We start from the raw sequence: 20,024 nt of genomic DNA on the forward strand, positions 1-20,024 counted from the left end.
ATGTGAGGGCACAGCACTGAAGTGTTACTCAAAATATATTTATTTTAATACTTTATCAGCTTGCTAAAGTAGACCTCAGGGCAAAGGCACATACTCTTAAATCCTCATTTCCACAAAATCGTCTTGTAACTGACATACAGTACCGAGGAAAAAAATATTACAACTTAAATACAGCATTGAAAATATAAATGCATTTTACATTTCACAAACAAGCCCATGGGAAAGTGCACACCTGCAGTAATTTGAAAAAGTAGTTTTTCAATGATTTATGATGTTCATGAAAGACAGAAATGGCATAACTTTAATTTCAATACTGACAGTTTAAATAAAAATGTGTTCATTTTAAATAAATTACAATATTGATATTATTCACCGTACCAGTTGCAGAAAACTGATTTACATGACAAATTATGTTTTAACAATCAGAAAAAATACTGTATGTGAATCAAGATTGGGATAATTACACACATCTCTCCTTCAGCAGCATTACACTAAAATGCAATTAACTTGCTATTGCCATTCTCCCCATCACAACATATTTTAAAGGACTATATTCTGGCCAAAGTTTGGTTGGCACTTTGCTTGCATTAAAAAAACAGGAGACCAAGTTGAGGGAATATTTCCTGCCACCAATCACATGGGTAGAAATGTGTACAACCTACATGCAAACAAGGATTAAAAAAGCATGCCTGCATAATCCAAGACACCGTTGATATTATGGAAATCTCTTGACTGTATTAAGAAAATGCTTTATCTTTTGGGGGAAAGAACTGAACTACAGATTAAGAGAATGTTCTAGTGTCCTCTCTTATACTAGTTTATTTTGTTTTACTCCAAAACTGACTTGTGTTTCAGTAGCTATGTTTTCAAATGCAGCTAATTAGATTGCATGTCCACGGTCTGGTTAGATGTGGTTGTGGACTCCGCAGCGCTATGTTTTCCAGTCCTTAGGAACGGAGTCTCTATGCTTGGGCACACGGTGTCGCATCGAGTCAGGAAGCGGATTGTCTGCAGGGGGCGGGTTCGGGTTCGGCCCCGCCCCTCCCTGTAGATTGGCTGGCTGGGCGGGGGCGGGCCTCATGTACTCGGTGGTGGAGTGGTGGCTGACGTCAGCTTTCATCAACACCTCGTAGTACAGGAGATAGAAGACCGGGGTGACGATGCCCACCACCAGCATGATAGCCACCGCTGTCCACCACCTCATGCCCCAGTCCGCCCCGTAGTAGGGGTCCTTCCGGGGGGCCGGCCTGCGCTCGGGGTCCCCCGGTAGCTCCTGGAGGTTCAGGGAGGAGACCACCTCGCTCAGGCCTCCCGTGGAGGAGGAGGAGGGGGGCGCGGCCGCCCGCACCAGGAGCTCGATGTCCCGGTCCTTCTCCTGCAGGAAGGTTCCGGCACTGTCGGTGGACGGGGAAGAGGACGGAGACGGCTCCGCGGCCGCAGCGGCTCCCCCTGGTGGCTGTGCCCGTGCGCTGCCTGGCGGACGAGTGCCCGCGGGCCTGTGAGACTCCGTCAGCACGCTGAACCGCTTCACGGGGATCTTCAGGGATCTCAGCGCAAAGAAGTCCTGGTCCGTCAGCAGGTTGTTGGCCCTCTTTATGTCGGCAACCTGTAGGAGGTGGAGACCCACAAAAACACCTTACTGCTGCAGAAGACGGATCTTTCATTCAACTTGTTGAAGAGCGGACCACTGTGATGAGGCACTCTTTGTTACATGCAGCATGGAGAGAATTCACAATACATCAGCACGGTGAATTCTCTGAAACAAAGCAGCAAGCGCTCTGATACATGTATTCTGTGGGATTACTTAAAAAATAATAATTTTAACATCAAAACTATACACTTGGCATATTCTATGTTGTTCCAGCCATGTACAAATTATTCTTGTTCCTGAATCAACTCTTAACACAAAACAACTTTATTTGACTGCTGACGAACAAACAGACACACACATGTGATTGCTTAAAAGTCATTCCTTTAGTGTACATAGTCTTCAATACTGCTTAGCCCATCTCCCTATGCATACATGCAGAACTATCATTATTTTCAGAGATCATTGCAAAGCTTTACCATAAGACACAACGGACAGGACACAGAGGAGACGCGAGACACAGTTACACAATAAAACTACAGTGGGTCAAGAGGCTCAAGAAAGAGTTTCACATATTCAGTCATATCAAATTTGTCTAAAACAAGCAAATGAAAATAATAATTCTTCTGTGTTCAATCTGCACTTCACAGCAGGTTGCTCTGGATAAGAGCGTCTGCTAAATGCCATGTAATGTAATGTAATTCAGCAACGATTATGTCACAGAATAAAGGACAGGGATAAATTACCGAGCAGAAATACTGGAGAGCAATGCCGTTTAATGTGTCCCCTTCCTTGATGTCTCTGAGCAGGTAGATGATGTCATCCATCCTGTCCCTGGAGGTAGACCTGCGGAGCCTCTCCCTCCCTCTCGGCCGCAGCTCGTAGGAGTCGCTGTCCTCCTCGGAAAACTCATTTTCCCCGACCACACTGTTCCCAAAAATGTATGCGTGTCCTCCGTTGGCCGGCTGCACCGTTGTAGCAGACTGGAAACCATATTGCTGGTTCCTACCAGTCATTTTTCCCTTTGAGAGTAAAGATAATGAAGCTTGTTCACCTGTTTGTTCACACCTTCCTGTTAAAGTTGAATGGGCATTTAAAATGAAAACTTGTTTTCATTTCCTGTTCAGAGCAAGAGGACATTGGTTTGACTTTAATTGATGAAGTGTGCCTCGTATTTGGCCAACCAACGCTACTATTAGAAGAAGCTTGAGCAAAGGTGCTAGTTGTACTGAAGGTAATGCACGTATTTAAACAACCTGTGGAGTACAGTACGTAGCCCAGGAATTCACCTTCCATCCGCACATCTCTAATAGGCTGATAGCTGTTTCCTCAAATGCAGCTCTATTATAGCCAACAATGAGTCACTTCTGCGACTATTCACCGAAGAATTGTAGAAGTTGGCTTTACTATCGTAAAATAATAATGATAACAAAGCCATTGCCGATTAGTAAGCATTACGCCCACAGACAAATCGTCGCTAAATTGCTAAATCTAAAACAAGTAAATGTAGCTCTAACTAATTATTTCCTGCAGTGTAGAATGCTGTACAATCTGCTTCGGGTTTCTAAGCATGCCACCACATGCCTTTCTGGTTATGTAATATTTAAATATAACTCTATATTATGTAGTAACCCAAACTGTCTGGATTTGAGTGCATACGGCAGGTAGCAAATTGTATTTTCTTTCATGTTAAAAAAGGCGAAGATAATACACGTTTACCACTAAAATAGACATTTATGCATTTAACTTAGTCGTTGCAATCTGATTATTTCATTTTGACTGACAAACAAGCTAGCTGTCACCTTTCATTTCTAAAATCCATTGAGACCCTTTGAATTCTGCAAATCAGTAATCCTCTAGGAAATCCTACTAGTTTACGCTTTGTTCTGATGCACAGTTGGATTAGGGGGATTTCCGTCATCCTGACCAACAGCTAAGGTTGCGGAACAGTTGCCACTCCAGAAAGCAGAAGAATCTAACTCGCTAGCTAATTTTACGTAAATGATTCAGAGACAGATCAGGGAGTAAGGAACGAATGAATCCCGCTAAAAGCGGATAACACTTACTAGCTAGAGCCATTTGACTAAAGTATCACGTGTAACTTTTTTCAATTGACATGTTTAGACGTTTGCCAGTTCTCAGGTTTGCCGCGCTAAGTCGGTTACATTGTAACTATATCTTGCTAGCCACACATATTTGCGATAACCAGTGCACTTTAGTTTCCACGTCAGTGCTGATACTAGCAAGCAGTAATCGAGATAACTACTTGAGCAACCAGCAAAACGGAATAATTAGATAGATATAAACAATGCACAATTACAGACTGATATTCATTTAAGAGTAATACCAACAATCATCCAACAAACAAGTTAAAATCATCTTCGTCATGCAGGTTCGCTAGCTAGCTAACTAGCTAGCCAGCCAGCTGTCTTGCCTACCAACAGAAATCCAAAGCTAGGACGCGACAAATGTGGCTAAGCATTATAGGCAATGTTATCATTCGCACGTTTAGTGCATAATTATATGAAAATGTGCGTTTACCTGTAATACAGGCACTGCGACCTGTACCACACATCTAGTTAAGTCATTGTTCTTCCACTTCCACCAGCCCACTGCGCGTTTGTTTGGCTACGCCACGTCAACAGAATCCTGACGTAATGACGTAGATCGGCGTAATCGTGGAGTTCTTGCACGTGCGTTTTTGAGCAGGTCCCTTCTTCCTTTGTGTTTACCAATTTGTTGTAGTGTTTAGTAAAAAACTTTATTCATTAATCCCGTATATGTCAGTATTTGCCATAAATCATACTGCTGCCCTGTTGTAAATTAGGTTAAGAACATTTGGAACGGCAAGTTGTCGTTAAATACAATATTGTAAAAAGTAATGGGACTCAAAGCGCCTTCAGCTTTGCCAACAACACTTGCCAGACTGGTGGGTATTCTGACCTGTGACATTATGTTTCCCAGATTCGGACTTACTTGGTATGTTCCCATGGTGATTGCACATAAGTCACTCGCATAATGTATTCTCCAGTGGTTACACTAAGTATTTCTAAAGTGATCTGTTTCAAAGCAAGCAGTCTTTATTCGGACGAAGATTGATTGGGCATGTAGTTTGTAAAGTGAAATAACGGTGAAACGGTAAATAAATAGTTGAATGCCTGCCACTTCCCACACTGCTGTTAGAGCAAGCACGAAATGCAAACACACACACACACACACACACACACACACACACACACACACACACACACAAACTCACACACAATTTGCACATAATTAGGGTTTTTTCTTATTTCCTCAAAGAAGTTTAGCAACTTTGCACCTAAGTTAGCCAATATGTAGTTAAAATATCATTATGTTATCCTATTATTTACGTATAGCCTTCTTAATATAGCCTAACGGATATAAAATATAATATAAAATATAATATTATATGTTATATCTAAAATCAGGATATGTTATTATTATTATTATTATTATTATTATTATTATTATTATTATTATTGGTCATTTTTTGAAAACGAACTTTCCTAAATAGATGTGTGAGTAAAACGGCTCGCTGGGTGGAGCTGTTCACTCGGCTCCGAACTAGGATGGACTGTCAAGCTCCAAATGCGATTAGCACATCTTGCCCATGCAATAGGGAGAGTTGAGTAGCTAGCTACTGTAGTTTTTCTCGCAAGTAACCAATCCGCAGAGCACAGATCCAGTTCTTCAGAAAACATTTCATTAATTTGAAGTGAACAAAAAAGCGCCGGGTCGCAAAGGGCAGAACGGACAGAAGGAATACAGTTGCCAGTTACTTCACCCGTAGCGTGTCCCGTGCGTGACGTGTTTCTTCCCTGTATAAACCGAGGAAAACTGAGCGGGGCACACAAGGCATCGCGACCGGGAATGCGAAAAGAAAGAATGCGTTTGTCAGGCAAGACAATCTTCTGACAGAAAGAAAGTGTGGGCTATGCAATTATTTTTTTGTGGTGAAAAGACCCATCGATGATATCTTCGATAGCCGTGACTTTATTTATCCTGGATTGGTAACCAAAGCAAGGCGTCAGGTAAGTCAGCCAATTGATATTGTAGTCTGGCATTAGAAACAGGTGGTTTATCTATGGAAAATCTTTATAATGAAATAGTTGGGTTACAGGTAGGCTTTGAGACGTAGGTAGCATATGTTTCGTGTATTTCATTTAAACACAAGCCAAATAAGTTAATTTTTTCCCATGAGTTTATGGCTTCGCCTATGTGACACCTTATAACGGTCCCAAGCTTTCTTAACACAGAGCTACGTTTCCCGTCGCCAATAGCGACTTCAGTTACACGTGCAATTTAGTCTAATGAAATTGTTTTGGTAATATTGACTCTCTCAATTGAGTTGTGCTAATTTATGCGTACATGCAAAATGCGTAATTTACGAGGAGTGAGTCATTTTTGTTTTCATTAGAATCTTTAGACAGCTCACGGCGAGAGACTGACGCGCATTGTATGAAGACAATTAACGGCGTTGAGTAACTACTAATTTCTTTTTGCATAATGCCAACAATTTCCCTCCGTGCGGCTAATAAATTAGAAAAGCCTAAATATTGATACAGTGCAGCGATTGAGCGAATAGCTGGGGAACCCATTGACAAGCTGGACAAATGCTTCCATGGTTACTTTTGGGATATTCACTGTGGACACTGCGCTTTGTGCGTTTCCTCCCTCTGCCATTGAAATGAAACAGCAGTCCGTGGGGAACCGCCACACACGGTGGTCATGAGCCGAGACCAACTTTAAAAGGCCGTGTTGACTAATCTTACACTGAGGTCATCGCTAATCTTGGTTCACAAAGATTTACACCCAAGTTATATTGAGATGGAATTATGTGGGGAATCGGTTAAAACACTGCCCATCTTTTCACATTGCATCCTATCTATCGTTAACATTAGCAGAGCATTTCAATAATACATTTCCTTCAATTATTATTTTTTATTGGGAAATCTGCACTGAAAAGGACAGCATTCAAATATATAACTACACAAATACGAAAAAACGGAAAACTGAGTTAAATGATGATGATTTCTGATGTAAAAAAAAGTCAGCGCTTTTGATGAGTAGTTGTAGAATGCAGTTATTCAAGTGCATCCTTGTTTATGCTTGGTCTCATTTCTCCAATGCATAATGCTTTTTTAGTCTGCATCTGAAGTGAGTTTTGTTTATTTCAACATCAGCGACATCGTTGCCCTCTACTTTCTTACCAACATAATTTATGGCTCGGAAACTGTTTCACCGCCCCTCCTAGAGCCTCCCTCGAGCGTCCGGTTAACATCACCCGAAACAAAGGGACAGGGCAATAAACATTATGCCCATTGGTACAGGGGTAAAGTGCTCAGGGCGGTGATTGATGTGGGGGTGATAAACAGGCCTGGCTCTGAGAGAGTGATGGAGGATCAGCAGGTGTGGGCACAGACAAAGGGTGGCACAGAATCAGGGCGGTAACAGGGGAGGGCAAATTAATAAGCTCTCTCTTTCTCTAGCTCTCTCTCTATGTCTCTTTCTCTCTCACACATAACACATGCACGCACGCTCACTGAAAAACAAATGTGGCCATTCCAATACCGTAAAAGGTTTGAAAAGTTTTTTAGTAATAGATTTACGTGTGAGTGTGTGTATGCTTGTATGCATGTGTCAGTGTGCGAGTGTGTGTGTGTGTATATGTATGTGTGCTGTGCGAGTGTGTGTGTGTGAGTGAGTGAGTGTGTGGGTGATTGTGAGTGTGTGTATGTGCGCTCTGTGTGAGTGTGTGTATGCTTGTATGCATGTGTGAGTGAGTGAGAGTGTGTGTCTATGTGCACTGTGTGAGTGTGTGTGTGTGCGAGTGTGTGATTGTGATTGTGTGTATGTGCGCTGTGTGTGAGTGTGTGTATGTGTGTGAGTATGAGTGTGTGTATGCTTGTATGCATGTGTATGTGAGTGTGAGTGTGTATGTGCGCTGTGTGAGTGCATGTATGCTTGTATGCATGTGTGAGTGAGATTGTGTGTGTATGTTCGCTGTGTGTGAGTGTGTATGTGCGTTGTGTGAGTGTGTGTATGCTTGTCTGCATGTGTGAGTAAGTGAGACTGTGTGTGTATGTGCACTGTCTGAGTGTGTGAGTGTGTGTATGTGCACTGTGTGTGAGTGAGTGTGTGCATGTGCGCTGTGTGGGTGTGTGAGTGTCAGAGTGTGTGCGCTGTGTGAGTGTGTGAGTGTGTGGGTGTGTATGTGTGAGTGTGTGTGTGTGTGAGTGAGTGAGAGTGTGTGTGCTGTGTGGGTGTGTGAGTGTGAGTGTGTGCGCTGTGTGAGTGAGTGAGAGTGTGAGTGAGTGTGTAAGTGAGTGAGAGTGTGAGTGTGAGTGTGTGTATGCTTGTCTGCATGTGTGAGTAAGTGAGACTGTATGTGTATGTGCACTGTGTGAGTGTGTGAGTGTGTGTATGTGCACTGTGTGTGAGTGAGTCTGTGTGTGTGCGCTGTGTGGGTGTGTGAGTGTGAGTGTGCGAGTGTGTGCGCTGTGTGAGTGTGTGAGTGTGTGTATGCTTGTATGCATGTGTGAGTGAGTGAGAGTGTGAGTGTGTATGTGTGTGAGTGAGTGAGAGTCTGAGTGTGTATGTGTGAGTGTGTGTATGTGTGTGTGAGTTAGTGAGAGTGTGAGTGTGTATGTCAGAGTGTGAGTGTGTGTGTGTGTGGGTGAGTGAGAGTGTGAGTGGGTATGTGTGTGTGTGAGTGAGTGAGAGTGAGTGTGTGTATGCTTGTATGCATGTGTGAGTGAGTGAGAGTGTGAGTGTATGCGTGTGTGAGTGTGAGTGTGTGAGTGTGAGTGTGTGTATGCTTGTATGCATGTGTGAGTGAGTGAGAGTGTGAGTGTATGCATGTGTGAGTGTGAGTGTGTGTATGCTTGTATGCATGTGTGAGTGAGTGAGAGTGTGAGTGGGTGGGGTGCTGTGTGGAGCTCTACTCCCCCAGCGCTCTCTGATAGATGCGGTGGTTCTAAAGGCTGCCTCCTGCTCTTTGTGTTTCATTAAATAGTGTCTGCAGAGGGCGCAGAGGAAGGAAGCGGCAGCAGCTGCCTGCCCATATGTCAGGAGCGTTGATTTAATTACGTTTAAAAGGGATCATTAAAATTGGAGCTTTGTTCATCTCTGGCTCTTCTGCGGACCTTGTCGCATGTGCCACACACCCTAACGCTGCTCTGCCAAGCACCCTGTTCTGCACACACACCCTCTGACCAGGAATACGGAAGCAGCAGGGGTGTTAAATGTTTAATGGCACACTTGTGTGTTAGCGTGTGTTGAAGGAAGTGCTGTGTTGACTTGAATGGAAGAGAAATGTACTGATTCAGAAGAAATTAATGCTCATCGGTCACAAAGAAAGCTCATTTCATGGGTTGGGATGGATTGAAGACATCTACTGGACCTTAAAATCTTCTGTTGAAGATTTGGCTGAGCTGCTGTAAACCCTATTCTTCAGCACCATGACCACAATCATCATCATTGTTGTATCAGAAAGCTTGAGGTTTTTTGTTTTTGTTTTTAACCCTTCCTGGTGTAAGATCACAAATATTCCTAACCGATCCTAACAATCACCATGGCAATTTAAGTTTAAAAATATTCCTCTTCAAAGGGTTAAATGTGAAAGGTCAGTTTTTTTTTTTAATAATTTTTTTTTGTGCAATGCCTGTGCGGCGGTGTGGGAAAAGCAAGATGTCGATCTTGAGCGCTCGTTCCCATTAGTTCCAGTCAGGGGCTGTGTTTCCCTACCCTGTGAGTGTAAATAGCGGGGTTCTCTACCCCCGGGCCCTTTCCCACCCCTTCGGGGGCCTCCCCTAAAACAAAGTGACCGTGTGAGGAGCTGGGACCAGAATGCCCCCGGGTGTCACGCACAAAGACGGGGAGCCCGGCGTGGCATAATGACACCGTGGGCGACACGACTTAAGGTTAGCGGCCAGAATCGAGAGAGGAACGTGCAGGAACGAGAAGGCGCTGCCCCGTCCCCCCGCCCGACTGCGCGTTAGCTATGGCAGCGGAGGAGCAGTCCCTTTTTCATTCTAATCGGCTGGCGGGAATGGAATGCGCTCCTTTTATAACTGACGTCTGTTTTAGCGACCCTTTCTTAGCATTCTGATTGATTGATTTAATTGTCTGTCGCCACATTTGTAAACAGCCTGGTGATGTGTAAGTGGCTGACTCAGTGCTGAATAAGTGCATGTTTAGCCGTTCATTTGATCTAATTAGGATTGGTGAGAAGCAACAGACTCAAAATTTGTGTTTCGCTAAGTTTGTTAGTCAGAGATAGGACATGAAAGGGATTCCAATATATAATGGGTAGAACATTCTCCTAGCTTAAAATGGCAAAACCTATTACTCTGGGTTTAAAATAAAATTACTGTGGGAATGCAATTTGTATGAATTACATTTTAATAACGCTTATACTGTAAAAACATAGTTTTCAGACTTTAGAAACAGGAATGCAGGTGTACATCCTTTTCCTATTCTCGCTTGTGAATGATATGTGAATACGTTTTTTTTTCAGTCAGCTTGTTTGTAATTTCGACAGCTCCGTTTAATTGTTCTCCTTCACACAGACTTATAATGTATAATGTATAAAGAAGAAGAACCATCGATATGTTTAAGCTAAGAAGTACGGCCTGTCTTCTTGTAGTGTAATGGTTAATTAATTGTGGGGTGTCTGGTTTCGTAGTTCCCACAAGTAAACGAATACAAAGACCAACAAACAAGAGTAGCACCAATGTCAAAGCTGAGTCATGCACATTCCCGATGTCATCCTGAGCAACGTGACTCACCATTATTTTAAATTTCCAAAGTCTCCTTACCGGTCCTGAACCAGGGTTCCTCACAACAAGAACCCTTCTCTTCATTAACCACTGTCGGTCTATCCTTGGTAGCTTGCTTTTTAGTTTAGCTCTGCTGTATTTTGATACTCAGTTTTTATGGGTGCTGGTGTGTAGGATGTTGGTTCATATTTGAGTGGCCGTTTACTTTGGAAAAGAGCATTGGGAAAGTGGTAGGACATTCCTCATTCTTCGAGATGTCCAACAGTTCTGAGGGATTGTTATTTTTTAGCCTGATTGGCCATAATAGTTGTTATGGAACTTTGACCAATGCCTGCCTGTTGCCCTATAGCATAAGGATGTGGACCTACAAACAAATGTTTTTCTCTACTTTTATGAGATAAGATTTCACTCTGGAATGTCTTCTGTGCGGAAAAGTTGTTTTGAACAGCTCAGAACACCTACTTCTTATTCGCCAGGGCATTGAACTTGACCTCTGACCTCCCTCAGCTTCTTCACCGTCACTTCAAAGAGCCTCCGGCTGTGCCCTGCGGCGAATGAACCGCCTATACGTTCACATGGAGGTCCCGAAGCTCTCCTAACAAGGCATTTCTTTGTTGAAAAAAGGAACTGCATATAACTTTGACCACACAACTACATCACAAATGTACACGTACTGAGCACTTTATTAGGTAGATGTATACACCAGCTTGTTAATGCAGATATTTAATCAGCCAATCATGTGGCAGCAACTAAATGCATAAAAGCATGCAGACATGGTCAAAAGGTTCAGCTATTTTCTAAGTGACCGTGTGGTGATTGTTGGTGCCAGACAGGGTGGTTTGCATATCTCAGACTGCTGATCTCCTGGGATTTTCACACACAACAGTCTCTAGAGTTTGCAGAGAATAGTATGAAAAACAAAAAACATGCAGTGGGCAGCAGTTCTGCAGGCACTTTGTTAATGAGAGGTCAGAGGAGAAGGGCCAGACTGGTCAAAGCTGACAGGAAAGTGACAGTAATGCAAATAACTACACATTACAACAGTGGTATGCAGAAGAGCATCTCTGAACACACAATGCATCAAATTTCTTAAGTGGATTGACTATAGCAGCAGAAAACCTATACGTCTAAAAAAAAAAGTCTGATAAATACCGAGTATAGTATTTATATATAGTATAGTATAGTGTATAGTGTATGGGAACAACCCTTTATAAAATGATTTAATTAAAATAATCTATGATCCACTCATTGACGGCATATGTACATACACAAGCAATAATAATCAGCACTTAACAGCTCCACAGAATTTACTGTGCTCACTGTAGCAGAAGCTAGGCTAACTTCACTCACCCTGTGACCGCTACGCTACACAGCATAGCTCTTTCCAGCTGTAGAGCTGTAGTCTTACACCGAACCCCCGTTAAATTGCGGATGCAACCTGTTATGTTCCCTTGTTCCCTCTCTAATTTACGGCGCATTGCTGGGTAACGGCTTGTACCTCGCCCCTTCGGTTTGGCGGAGGGGAGGGGAAGTGTGGGGGGGGGGGGGTCACGGCCTGTTTCCCGGATAGCAGGGGGTCCCCCTTCCCCCCGTTAGTCACCCGTGATCAGTGTCTTTGTCAGCTTTGATGGAGACGGCCCGTTTGAAAGAGCCGCCCGTCGGGCGCAGCCCTGTGCGCCCGGACGCTGTCCCCCCGCTAACGGCTCCGCGGTAGCCCCATTATCCCACACTCGCCCCCTTATTTATCCCCCTGCTTTCTTCACCCCACTTTCATACCCTTTTCTCCTTTCCTCCCTCTCTCTCTCTCTCTCGCCCTGCCAGCGTGGTGTTTCGTCATGCTGAAGGAATGTCTTGAATGGAAGGATTGTCGCTGAACGTGTTTGTTAATCACTGGCGTTTTATTGTAAAATGTTAATTAAGAAATTGATCTCAGCATTAGTTTCGTAACACGTGATGTTCTTTACTGTCAGGAGGTCAGTACAACATTACTCCAGCTGTGCTATCAGGGCATAAAACATGCAATACAAAGCATGGCTCTGTCTCTCAGTTAACAGCCATTTGGTCCACAGGATTGAAATAAATCAGCCAAAATGACATCTATGGATGTGTCAGTGACCATTGTGTTGAACTTTGAACTCTTGTAAAACTGAACTTTGAACTCTCCCGAACCCACGATCGCTGTGTGCTCGGCTGAAGCTGAAGTCATCGGTGCAGAAGTGGAAGTCTCCTCCTTCCCGTGGATAAACATGACGTGTATATGAGCAATACCTAGTTATGCTCATATATGAAATCAGCCTGTTTCTCCACTGTGTGACACTGCTTGTGCAGAGACCAATAAGGGGATCTTCAGTGTTACTTATGTGCACTCACTGCCCTGAACAAGTACGGAGTCTGTCTGTACTCACTGTGGTCTGCCAAGCTTCAAATAGTTCACTTACTCCCCATCGACTGCAGCGCATGGAAGTCAAGCAGTGAGCTGCCCAGTCCTAGACATGTTTGCACTTCTGCACTGATTTTAATAAAGCTACATTGATACAAACTTTCCCTCGTAGCATTAATCAGGAAGGGGCCAGAGACCCTCAAAATGCCTAATTTCTCTCAATTAAACGCATCAGCAAACACGCACATCCACGGGAGCGGAGGACCCACAGCATGGTCCGGGGTTTCACTGCTGCACGGTGCTGAAGAGGCAGAGGAAGCAGCCGAGTCTGTGCTTTCCCATAAGCAGCCAGACCGGCTCCACTCCCAGATAGGTACAGGAAGGGCCACGTCCAGTTCGGCCGCCCAGTCGGCACGGCTTCACTTGATCGGGGATTTGCACTGTCCTCAATCCAGCCATCTGTTCCCAGTCTGCCAGGAGCGGCCAATAGGAGAGGGTTTAGAGAGGAATTTCCCACATTGCTTTTCTTTGACGTTAAAGGGAGGAGGAGGAGGAGGAGGAGGAGGGGGGGGGGTATCAGTCTGAATGGGAGTTTGATTCGGTTGGGTAGGAGGGTGAGCTCTGCATGAAAAAGGGCTGGAGGAGGGAGGGAAAGAAAAGAGGGAAAAAACAATGTTAAGAGAAAGAAAGAAAAGAACAGAAGCACCCCCACTCTCCCAAAAAAAAGAAGAAAAAAAATTGTGTGTTGGTCTACGAATCACAAGATCCCCCTTGTCCCCCGTCCCCTTTCTTTTTTTGAAAGCCAATTAGCATTTCAACCAGCCCCCATTGGCTACATGCAATGAGGTAATAAGGTTTATAATTTGCTCCTGCCGACTTGGTGTTGTTGAGAGCCGTCCTTGTATAATCCCCTGGAAGTGCATTTCTGACAGGCTCAGCCATTGTCACAATACTGGCTAATCAGCCGAGAGAGCGCGCTGGCCTCGAGTGCATTCGCCATCTGAAATTCAATGGCGCCATACTGTTTACTACGCCCTTTTCTCCTTTTTTTCGGCGAGAGAAAGATCATTGTGTTTTTCCTTGAAAGGACGTGAGATTCAGTTGGCATAACATGAAAAACGGCAGACAACAGCCATTGGACAGTATCTCAATCAGGCATTTTTAGACGTTTATTTCCACGGCAAATCTACATTTGATTGGTGGCATTTCCCAGGAGGGTAACTGTTTGGTTGAAAGCACCATCTGCCAATGTACTATTTTACTTTACATCCTTGGTTTTGAGAGCTTTACCTCATCCTCTGTTTTTTTATTGAAGTGGAGTTTTCTGCTTATACCAAGAACACATTATGGTTCTTCATTTCGAAAAACACTGTTTTTAGGGTTATATGGTACTGTAGTTTACTGTTTTCACTGCCCAAAATAAATAAAAATAGGTTCTCCATTTTATGTCTCGTCAGTGACAAGTTTCAGTTTTTTTTTTTTCAGATTTAATGATGCACACTTTAACCATGCTTGCTTATTAAAGTCATTTCACTTTTGAGTGCTCAGCGTGTTTCTATAAACATCTTTAGCAGGTCTAAAAATAAGCCAGGAGAAACTACATGGGCATTGTAATTACGTGGTTTTTGACCGTGCCATATTCGACATCTTCGTTCTGAAACCCCCACAACATTGTACGGGAAACATGCCGTTCCTCTGCTTATTCGAGAGCTATATCCATGATGTAAAATCCTGGGCCTTGTTTCCCAACACAAGCTCTGTGCGTACTGCCCACTACACAAGCCTGTTGGCTAAAAGCATTGCATCCCTGTCCGCTATACACGCCGCTACATACAGCCGCCTCCCCAGGAAGACAGGTGGGGGGTAGGTTCCCACTCACATTATTTTTGCATTCGTGAAAACTAACAAACAAAGATAATGAAAAAAAAAAAGTAGTATCCGGAGAACAAATTGTGCCAGATTTGGACGCCTTGCGAAATGAAAAATTCTCGCCGCAGGTTCCAGAAAATCGAGCAAAGGCGTCTTCTGTGTAGGAGGCCCTGTACCCGTGTTATTAGTGGTTCTTCTCCAAACTGAAATGGCAGGGTTACGCTCGTTTCCTTCGCCCCGGGAAGCCGGAGCAGATGATTGGTTTTGTGGTCAGTATTTCTGATGTGTGCCGTTTGTAATAAGTCCAGAATTTTGTACGCCACATTGCCATACGTATTAATATATTACTTAAGAGGCTGTGGGCTGAGAGTCTGATGACCCCTATTCACTAACACATTAGTGAGTGCAGATGGACATGCTTCAAGAACGGCTCATTGGGCGAGGGGTGTGTCCGTGCTCAGATCCTCATTAATATTATATTTTAAGCCCTGTGGATTGTGGGTAGATGCAGCTGCCCGTTTTATCTAATGTACTCTGGAAGGCATGATTTTTAGGCAGCCCTTAGAATTGAGGCTTTCCCGCTGAGGGTACACTGTTGGTTTGAGACATCATTTTACTCACCTGCCTTAGAGAACCTGTGGATCTGTCCTGCAAGGTAGATGCAGGGGAATCCTGGGATATTTTGGACATTGCTGGGTGATTTAAGGTGTTGCAAGAGACATACACTCTGCGACGCCTTGCAAACTCTAGAGACTGTTGTGTGTGAAAATCCCAGGAGATCACCAGTTTCTGAGATACTCAGTCCACCCTGTCTGGTACCAACAATCATTCCACGGTCAAAGTCACATTTCTGACATTTGGTCTGTAAAACAGCTGAACCTCTTGACTAAGTCTGACCAAGTGCATGCTTTTATGCATTTAGATGCTGCCACATGATTGGCTGATTAAATATTTGCATTAACAAGCTGGTGTACAGGTCTACCTAATAAAGTGAGTGTATTTCTATATGGCTCCTTACTGTTGAAGCCAAAACATCACAACACAAGCTGACATTTGCTAATGTAGCTCCAAAAACTCTGGAAAAAGGCGTGTAAAAGGGCAGAAGAAAAGTGGGAGTTGAGTGTCTGGTGTGTGTATAATCTGTGATGTCACCAAAGAAAAAGGCTCCATGTTTCAGAGTGTGTTGATGAGGTCATTTGGAGGATAAAGATTTGCAGGATATAATGATAGTTTCCCTCACGTCCCATATGATACTGCACTAAAGTTTTCTTCCAGGCAAGCTTCTTTTTGACTGAACTGAAGCAGCACAATTACATTTTTAATTGCAAATCCTATGGGGCTGTTCCAAATGTAAAACTATAGTAGTACGCAGTAAGAACGCAGTGACGTGAATGGGGAAACGGGGTCCGTTTGAAAAGAGCATTTGCGGCAGAGCTCCCCGGCCGATGCGCTGCTCAAAGCATTTTCCAGTGTTTGCTATCTTTCTGCGGCCTGTGAATATGGACCACGGCGACCACATAATCATACACTTCCCCTGCGTAAACACATACACTCGGAAGATTCATTCGGCGAGCGGCCTGTGATGTGCAGAGCGCGATGACTCCTCGGCACGCCGCGTCTGTCTGCAGATGTCTGACTGACTCCGGCTCGCCCGGTCAGACGGTCGCGATGAAAGCAACCAAACCGGCCCTTGACCGCGGGCTTGGCCTGCGCTGGGAGGTCCGTGTGAACGCTGGCTGCCTGGGACGACCTCAGGCTCGTCAGTTGGGCTGACCAGGTTATGTCATATCCGAAAACACTGACCGGGGTAGCTGTTTTCATCAAAATGGAATCCCTTCATATCCACCAGCCGTTTAAGATGGGCTGTTGCATTGGCTGCCTTCAGGTTGTTAGTTCCAATCCAGTCCTGGTTTTCTTTTCTCCTAGGCGATTAACTGAACAAATAGTGCTACTGATAAGTCAGACTGTCTCTGGACCTGACTCCCAGGTGAAGGGAGGGTGAAAAACCAGTGGTTCTTGGCCCTCGGGGGCCGTGATTTGATGATCCCTGGTCTATAGTCTCCTTCCCTCCCTCGACATCCCCTTCCCTGGTTATTTAGTGAAAAAATGTGATCGGAAATCTGTTAACACATATGCACCTCAACACCCTGAGTTATGGTTGCCTATAGCTACGGACACGTTTATATTTGGCTCTCGGTGTGCCGTTTCTCATGGCCTGGTGTTGGGCAAGTGTACGATTACACACGATGCATTTGCCGACTCGGACGGACGACCATTCGGCGAGTCGGCACCCTGGCTGAGCGAGCGTCTTCGCCCGCGAGCCCTCTGAGAAGCGAGCACGCTGGCACGGGCCTTCCCCGTCGTCGTCCAGCCGGCAACTCTCACGCCCTGAATAATTTACGCCAAGATTATGAGGCCGCTCCTTCCCCAGCGGGAGTAACTCTAGAGCCGGGCGCTGACCCGTGCCGCGGTTCAGACAGGTAACCGTACCCCTGCGCCGCGTTGCCGGGGGGAAGGATCCGATGTAATTGGCTGAGTCTCAGTTACGTGGGGCCAACGCTGTCGTGTGACACCTCGTGCCAAGTCATGCCTGGGGTGACCGGGTCAACGCAGCGAGTGCAGGAGTGGCCATCTTCCTTTAGCACACTGACCTTGCGAGGTGCAAATGTCGGAACTGCTTCAAGGTCTCTATTGTACAATGGTGGAATGGTGGAAAATATGAAAACAGAGGAACGGAGGAAGTCCATTTTTACTCCATTGACTCTCGTCTGTTAAATTCCTGTAGGCAGCATCTCGAATGCCCTCACCATGAAGTACAATGGCTAGCCCTAAGGAACTTTCCTGGCAGGAGGCCGAGGCTCTTTTGGACAGTAATTCCCCATTCTCCCTGTGTTGCTTGGTTATGGAGAGGGTGGGATGATACTTGCCCAAGATTTGGGATGTAGCTGAGCACGGGCATAGAGCAGGACGCTGGGCTCTTTGCTCGCTCTTGCGTAATGAGTCTGGGACGACCGACGTGGGTGGAGCTCCAGGAGCTCAAGATAAAATGTATTTGTTGCTTTTGTTTTCTTTTTTTATTATATTTTCCATGGATTAATTATTAGAGATGCGCACTCAAAGAAGACAGATGCAGCATGGAAAGACCCCATGCATTTTCATTCTCCCATGCACCTGTGGCAATTGGGCAGGCCGCTTCAAAATGGCCGAGCGCAAGTCAGCTCCCAATAATTGGCAGTACTTCAAAGCCACTTCCTACAGTGTACAGTGTGTACAGAGTCAACCATCTTCATACAGTCTGTCCTTTCCACTGTCTGTCCAAACCCTGAGCCCGCTTGATACTTGGCCGGTGTATTGGTGTCAGTCGTAGAAGAACGGAACACGCTGATCGGTGTGTGAGTGTCCTGCGGCGGGATTGGCGGGGAAGGTCGAGGGTTCTCAGCGTTTTTGGGCCCTTATCAAAGTTGGAGATCTGTAGCCAAAAGCCTTCGCCCTGGCCCAGCTCTCCGACAGCTAGCTGGTGCCCCCGCGGCCTCCTCATCTGAAATCTGGCAGCAGAAGATCCCTCAGGACAAAGGGTGGCGCATTGCTAGGCTGATGCAATGTCCAAATCCTCTTAATATCGGCCCTTTGAAGCTTCATAATAACAAGGTTCTGGGCTAGATGGGTGTTTTTCTTCCCCCTGCTCTTTTTCCAGGGCTTTTGTGGGCTGGCAATTTTTACACATTGAGTCTTTCATTTAATGGGAAATGCACATTGCATCTTTTTGTCCAATGATAGAGTGGGAAGAGAGTTAAACAAATAAGAATGTGTTAAGTGGGTGGATTTGTCGTTCACAACTTTTTCAGTTTGTTTTTTCAAGACAGGAATTAGCACTCCTACGTGAAGCTGTTTCACAACAAAAGCACAACGGCTATAAAACGCGAGTAATTGGCTGACGTCTGCGTATTTGTCATGTAACTGCACTTTATAGTTGGACAATATAAAAGAAAAGACAGAGTTTTTGGTAATAAAATGCTAATTCATGAAGGTTATGGTGGTAGTCGATTTTTACCCAGTAGCTTCCCCTAAGGCAATGTGAAACTTGATAGACACTATGCATTGAAGCCACACTTCATAGCTGTATGCTAGGTGTGTGAACACTTGGTAGGCTGTGAATTGGCTTTTCTGGTGCCTCTGTGTTATGGTCTGTGGATTTGAATTGACTCACTTTGAACAACGGGAGCTGCCTTCCCACTCTACACCAAATTATTTAACTGTTTGGAGGCAAACTCTCACAAAGAACAATGTTAAGTACGCAGGAGAAAGTGTGTAAGTGTGCATGTGCGAGCAGTGTTTGAACACGGTGATCTATAAAGCTTTAGATCTCTGGACTCTGTTTTTGTAATTCAGTGTCTCCTCACTCCACATGGGAAAGACTTCTTGACTTGCCGTAATTGGCACTTTCTTTGCCAGCCCCTCTCCATTGTAGCCAATGTCATATTGTTGTTTTTCCATTATTTCTAAGATGTAAAACTGGAAAATTATAAATTGCTTATAAATTGCAAACTTACGTATTTGGGGTTTGTAATCCCTTTGAAGATTTCTTGATGACTTGGTTAAAATAGCACAATGAAATTTTAAACCAAGAAATAAATAGGAAGGCAACACAGAATCATAAATCTCTCATCTTTTAAAGAAAACACAGTACTTGTTTTATTCCAAGTGCAGTAAATTACGACGAGTACCAATAACTAATGTAAGCCACATAACACAATACTCCTTGAGGTGCAGGGGTTAGTTTAATGTTATCCAAGAAACTTTATTTTATATGTATTGATAACGTGCTAATTATGTACAATTATAAGCTGCTGAGTAATAGTGATTGTACCACTGTGGTGGAATTCCTGGCATGGGAATTCCTATGGTAGCTTCCCTTTTCCAGCTGTAAATTATTTATATGTATAAATACACTTATTTGGTAGACCAGCTTGTTAATGCAAATGTTTAATCAGCCAATCATGTGGCAGCAACACAATGCATAAAAGCATGCAGACATGGTCAAGAGGTTCAGCTGTTTTTCAGACCATATGTCAGAAGGGGGAAGAAATGTGATCTAAGTGACTTTGACCATGACTGTAAGTAGATAGGCTACAGCAGCAGAAGACTTAATAAGTCTAAAAAATAAGTCTAATACATACCTAATAAATTATTGTAAGTGAAAAAGTAACAAATCACCTCATTATTTGAATGTGACTGTTTTGTGTTTTGTATATATTAAAACGTATAGCTACTGGCTGAAAGTGAACAACTAGGGTTTTCATGATTTTGACTGATTTAAACTCCCATCATTTTGAGACCGCCCTCTCTCTCCCAGCAAGGGCGGGTTGTTAGTGAGGATTTCCCC

The 20,024-nt window shown here is 44.2% G+C and overlaps 2 protein-coding genes across 2 annotated transcripts in view; one reads left to right on the top strand and one right to left on the bottom strand.

Moving 5' to 3' along the window:
• Window positions 1-17: 17 nt before the first annotated feature.
• On the bottom strand, window positions 18-4,287 carry lysmd3 (LysM, putative peptidoglycan-binding, domain containing 3). Its single transcript, XM_061260842.1, has 3 exons — window positions 4,130-4,287; window positions 2,335-2,610; window positions 18-1,606 (listed from the first exon to the last, which is right to left on the bottom strand). The coding sequence occupies exons 2-3, from the start codon at window positions 2,602-2,604 to the stop codon at window positions 932-934; spliced, it is 945 nt and encodes a 314-aa protein (XP_061116826.1). The 5' UTR covers window positions 2,605-2,610; window positions 4,130-4,287; the 3' UTR covers window positions 18-931.
• Window positions 4,288-5,568: 1,281 nt separating this feature from the next.
• Window positions 5,569-20,024, top strand: part of adgrv1 (adhesion G protein-coupled receptor V1) — a 168,322-nt gene continuing 153,866 nt past the window's right edge. The window contains exon 1 of the mRNA XM_061260259.1: window positions 5,569-5,643. The gene's annotated coding sequence lies outside the window, so the exon portion shown is untranslated. The remainder of the gene's footprint in view (window positions 5,644-20,024) is intronic.

The sequence above is a fragment of the Conger conger genome, chromosome 11 (assembly GCF_963514075.1).
Source record: "Conger conger chromosome 11, fConCon1.1, whole genome shotgun sequence".
Classification (NCBI taxonomy): domain Eukaryota; kingdom Metazoa; phylum Chordata; class Actinopteri; order Anguilliformes; family Congridae; genus Conger; species Conger conger.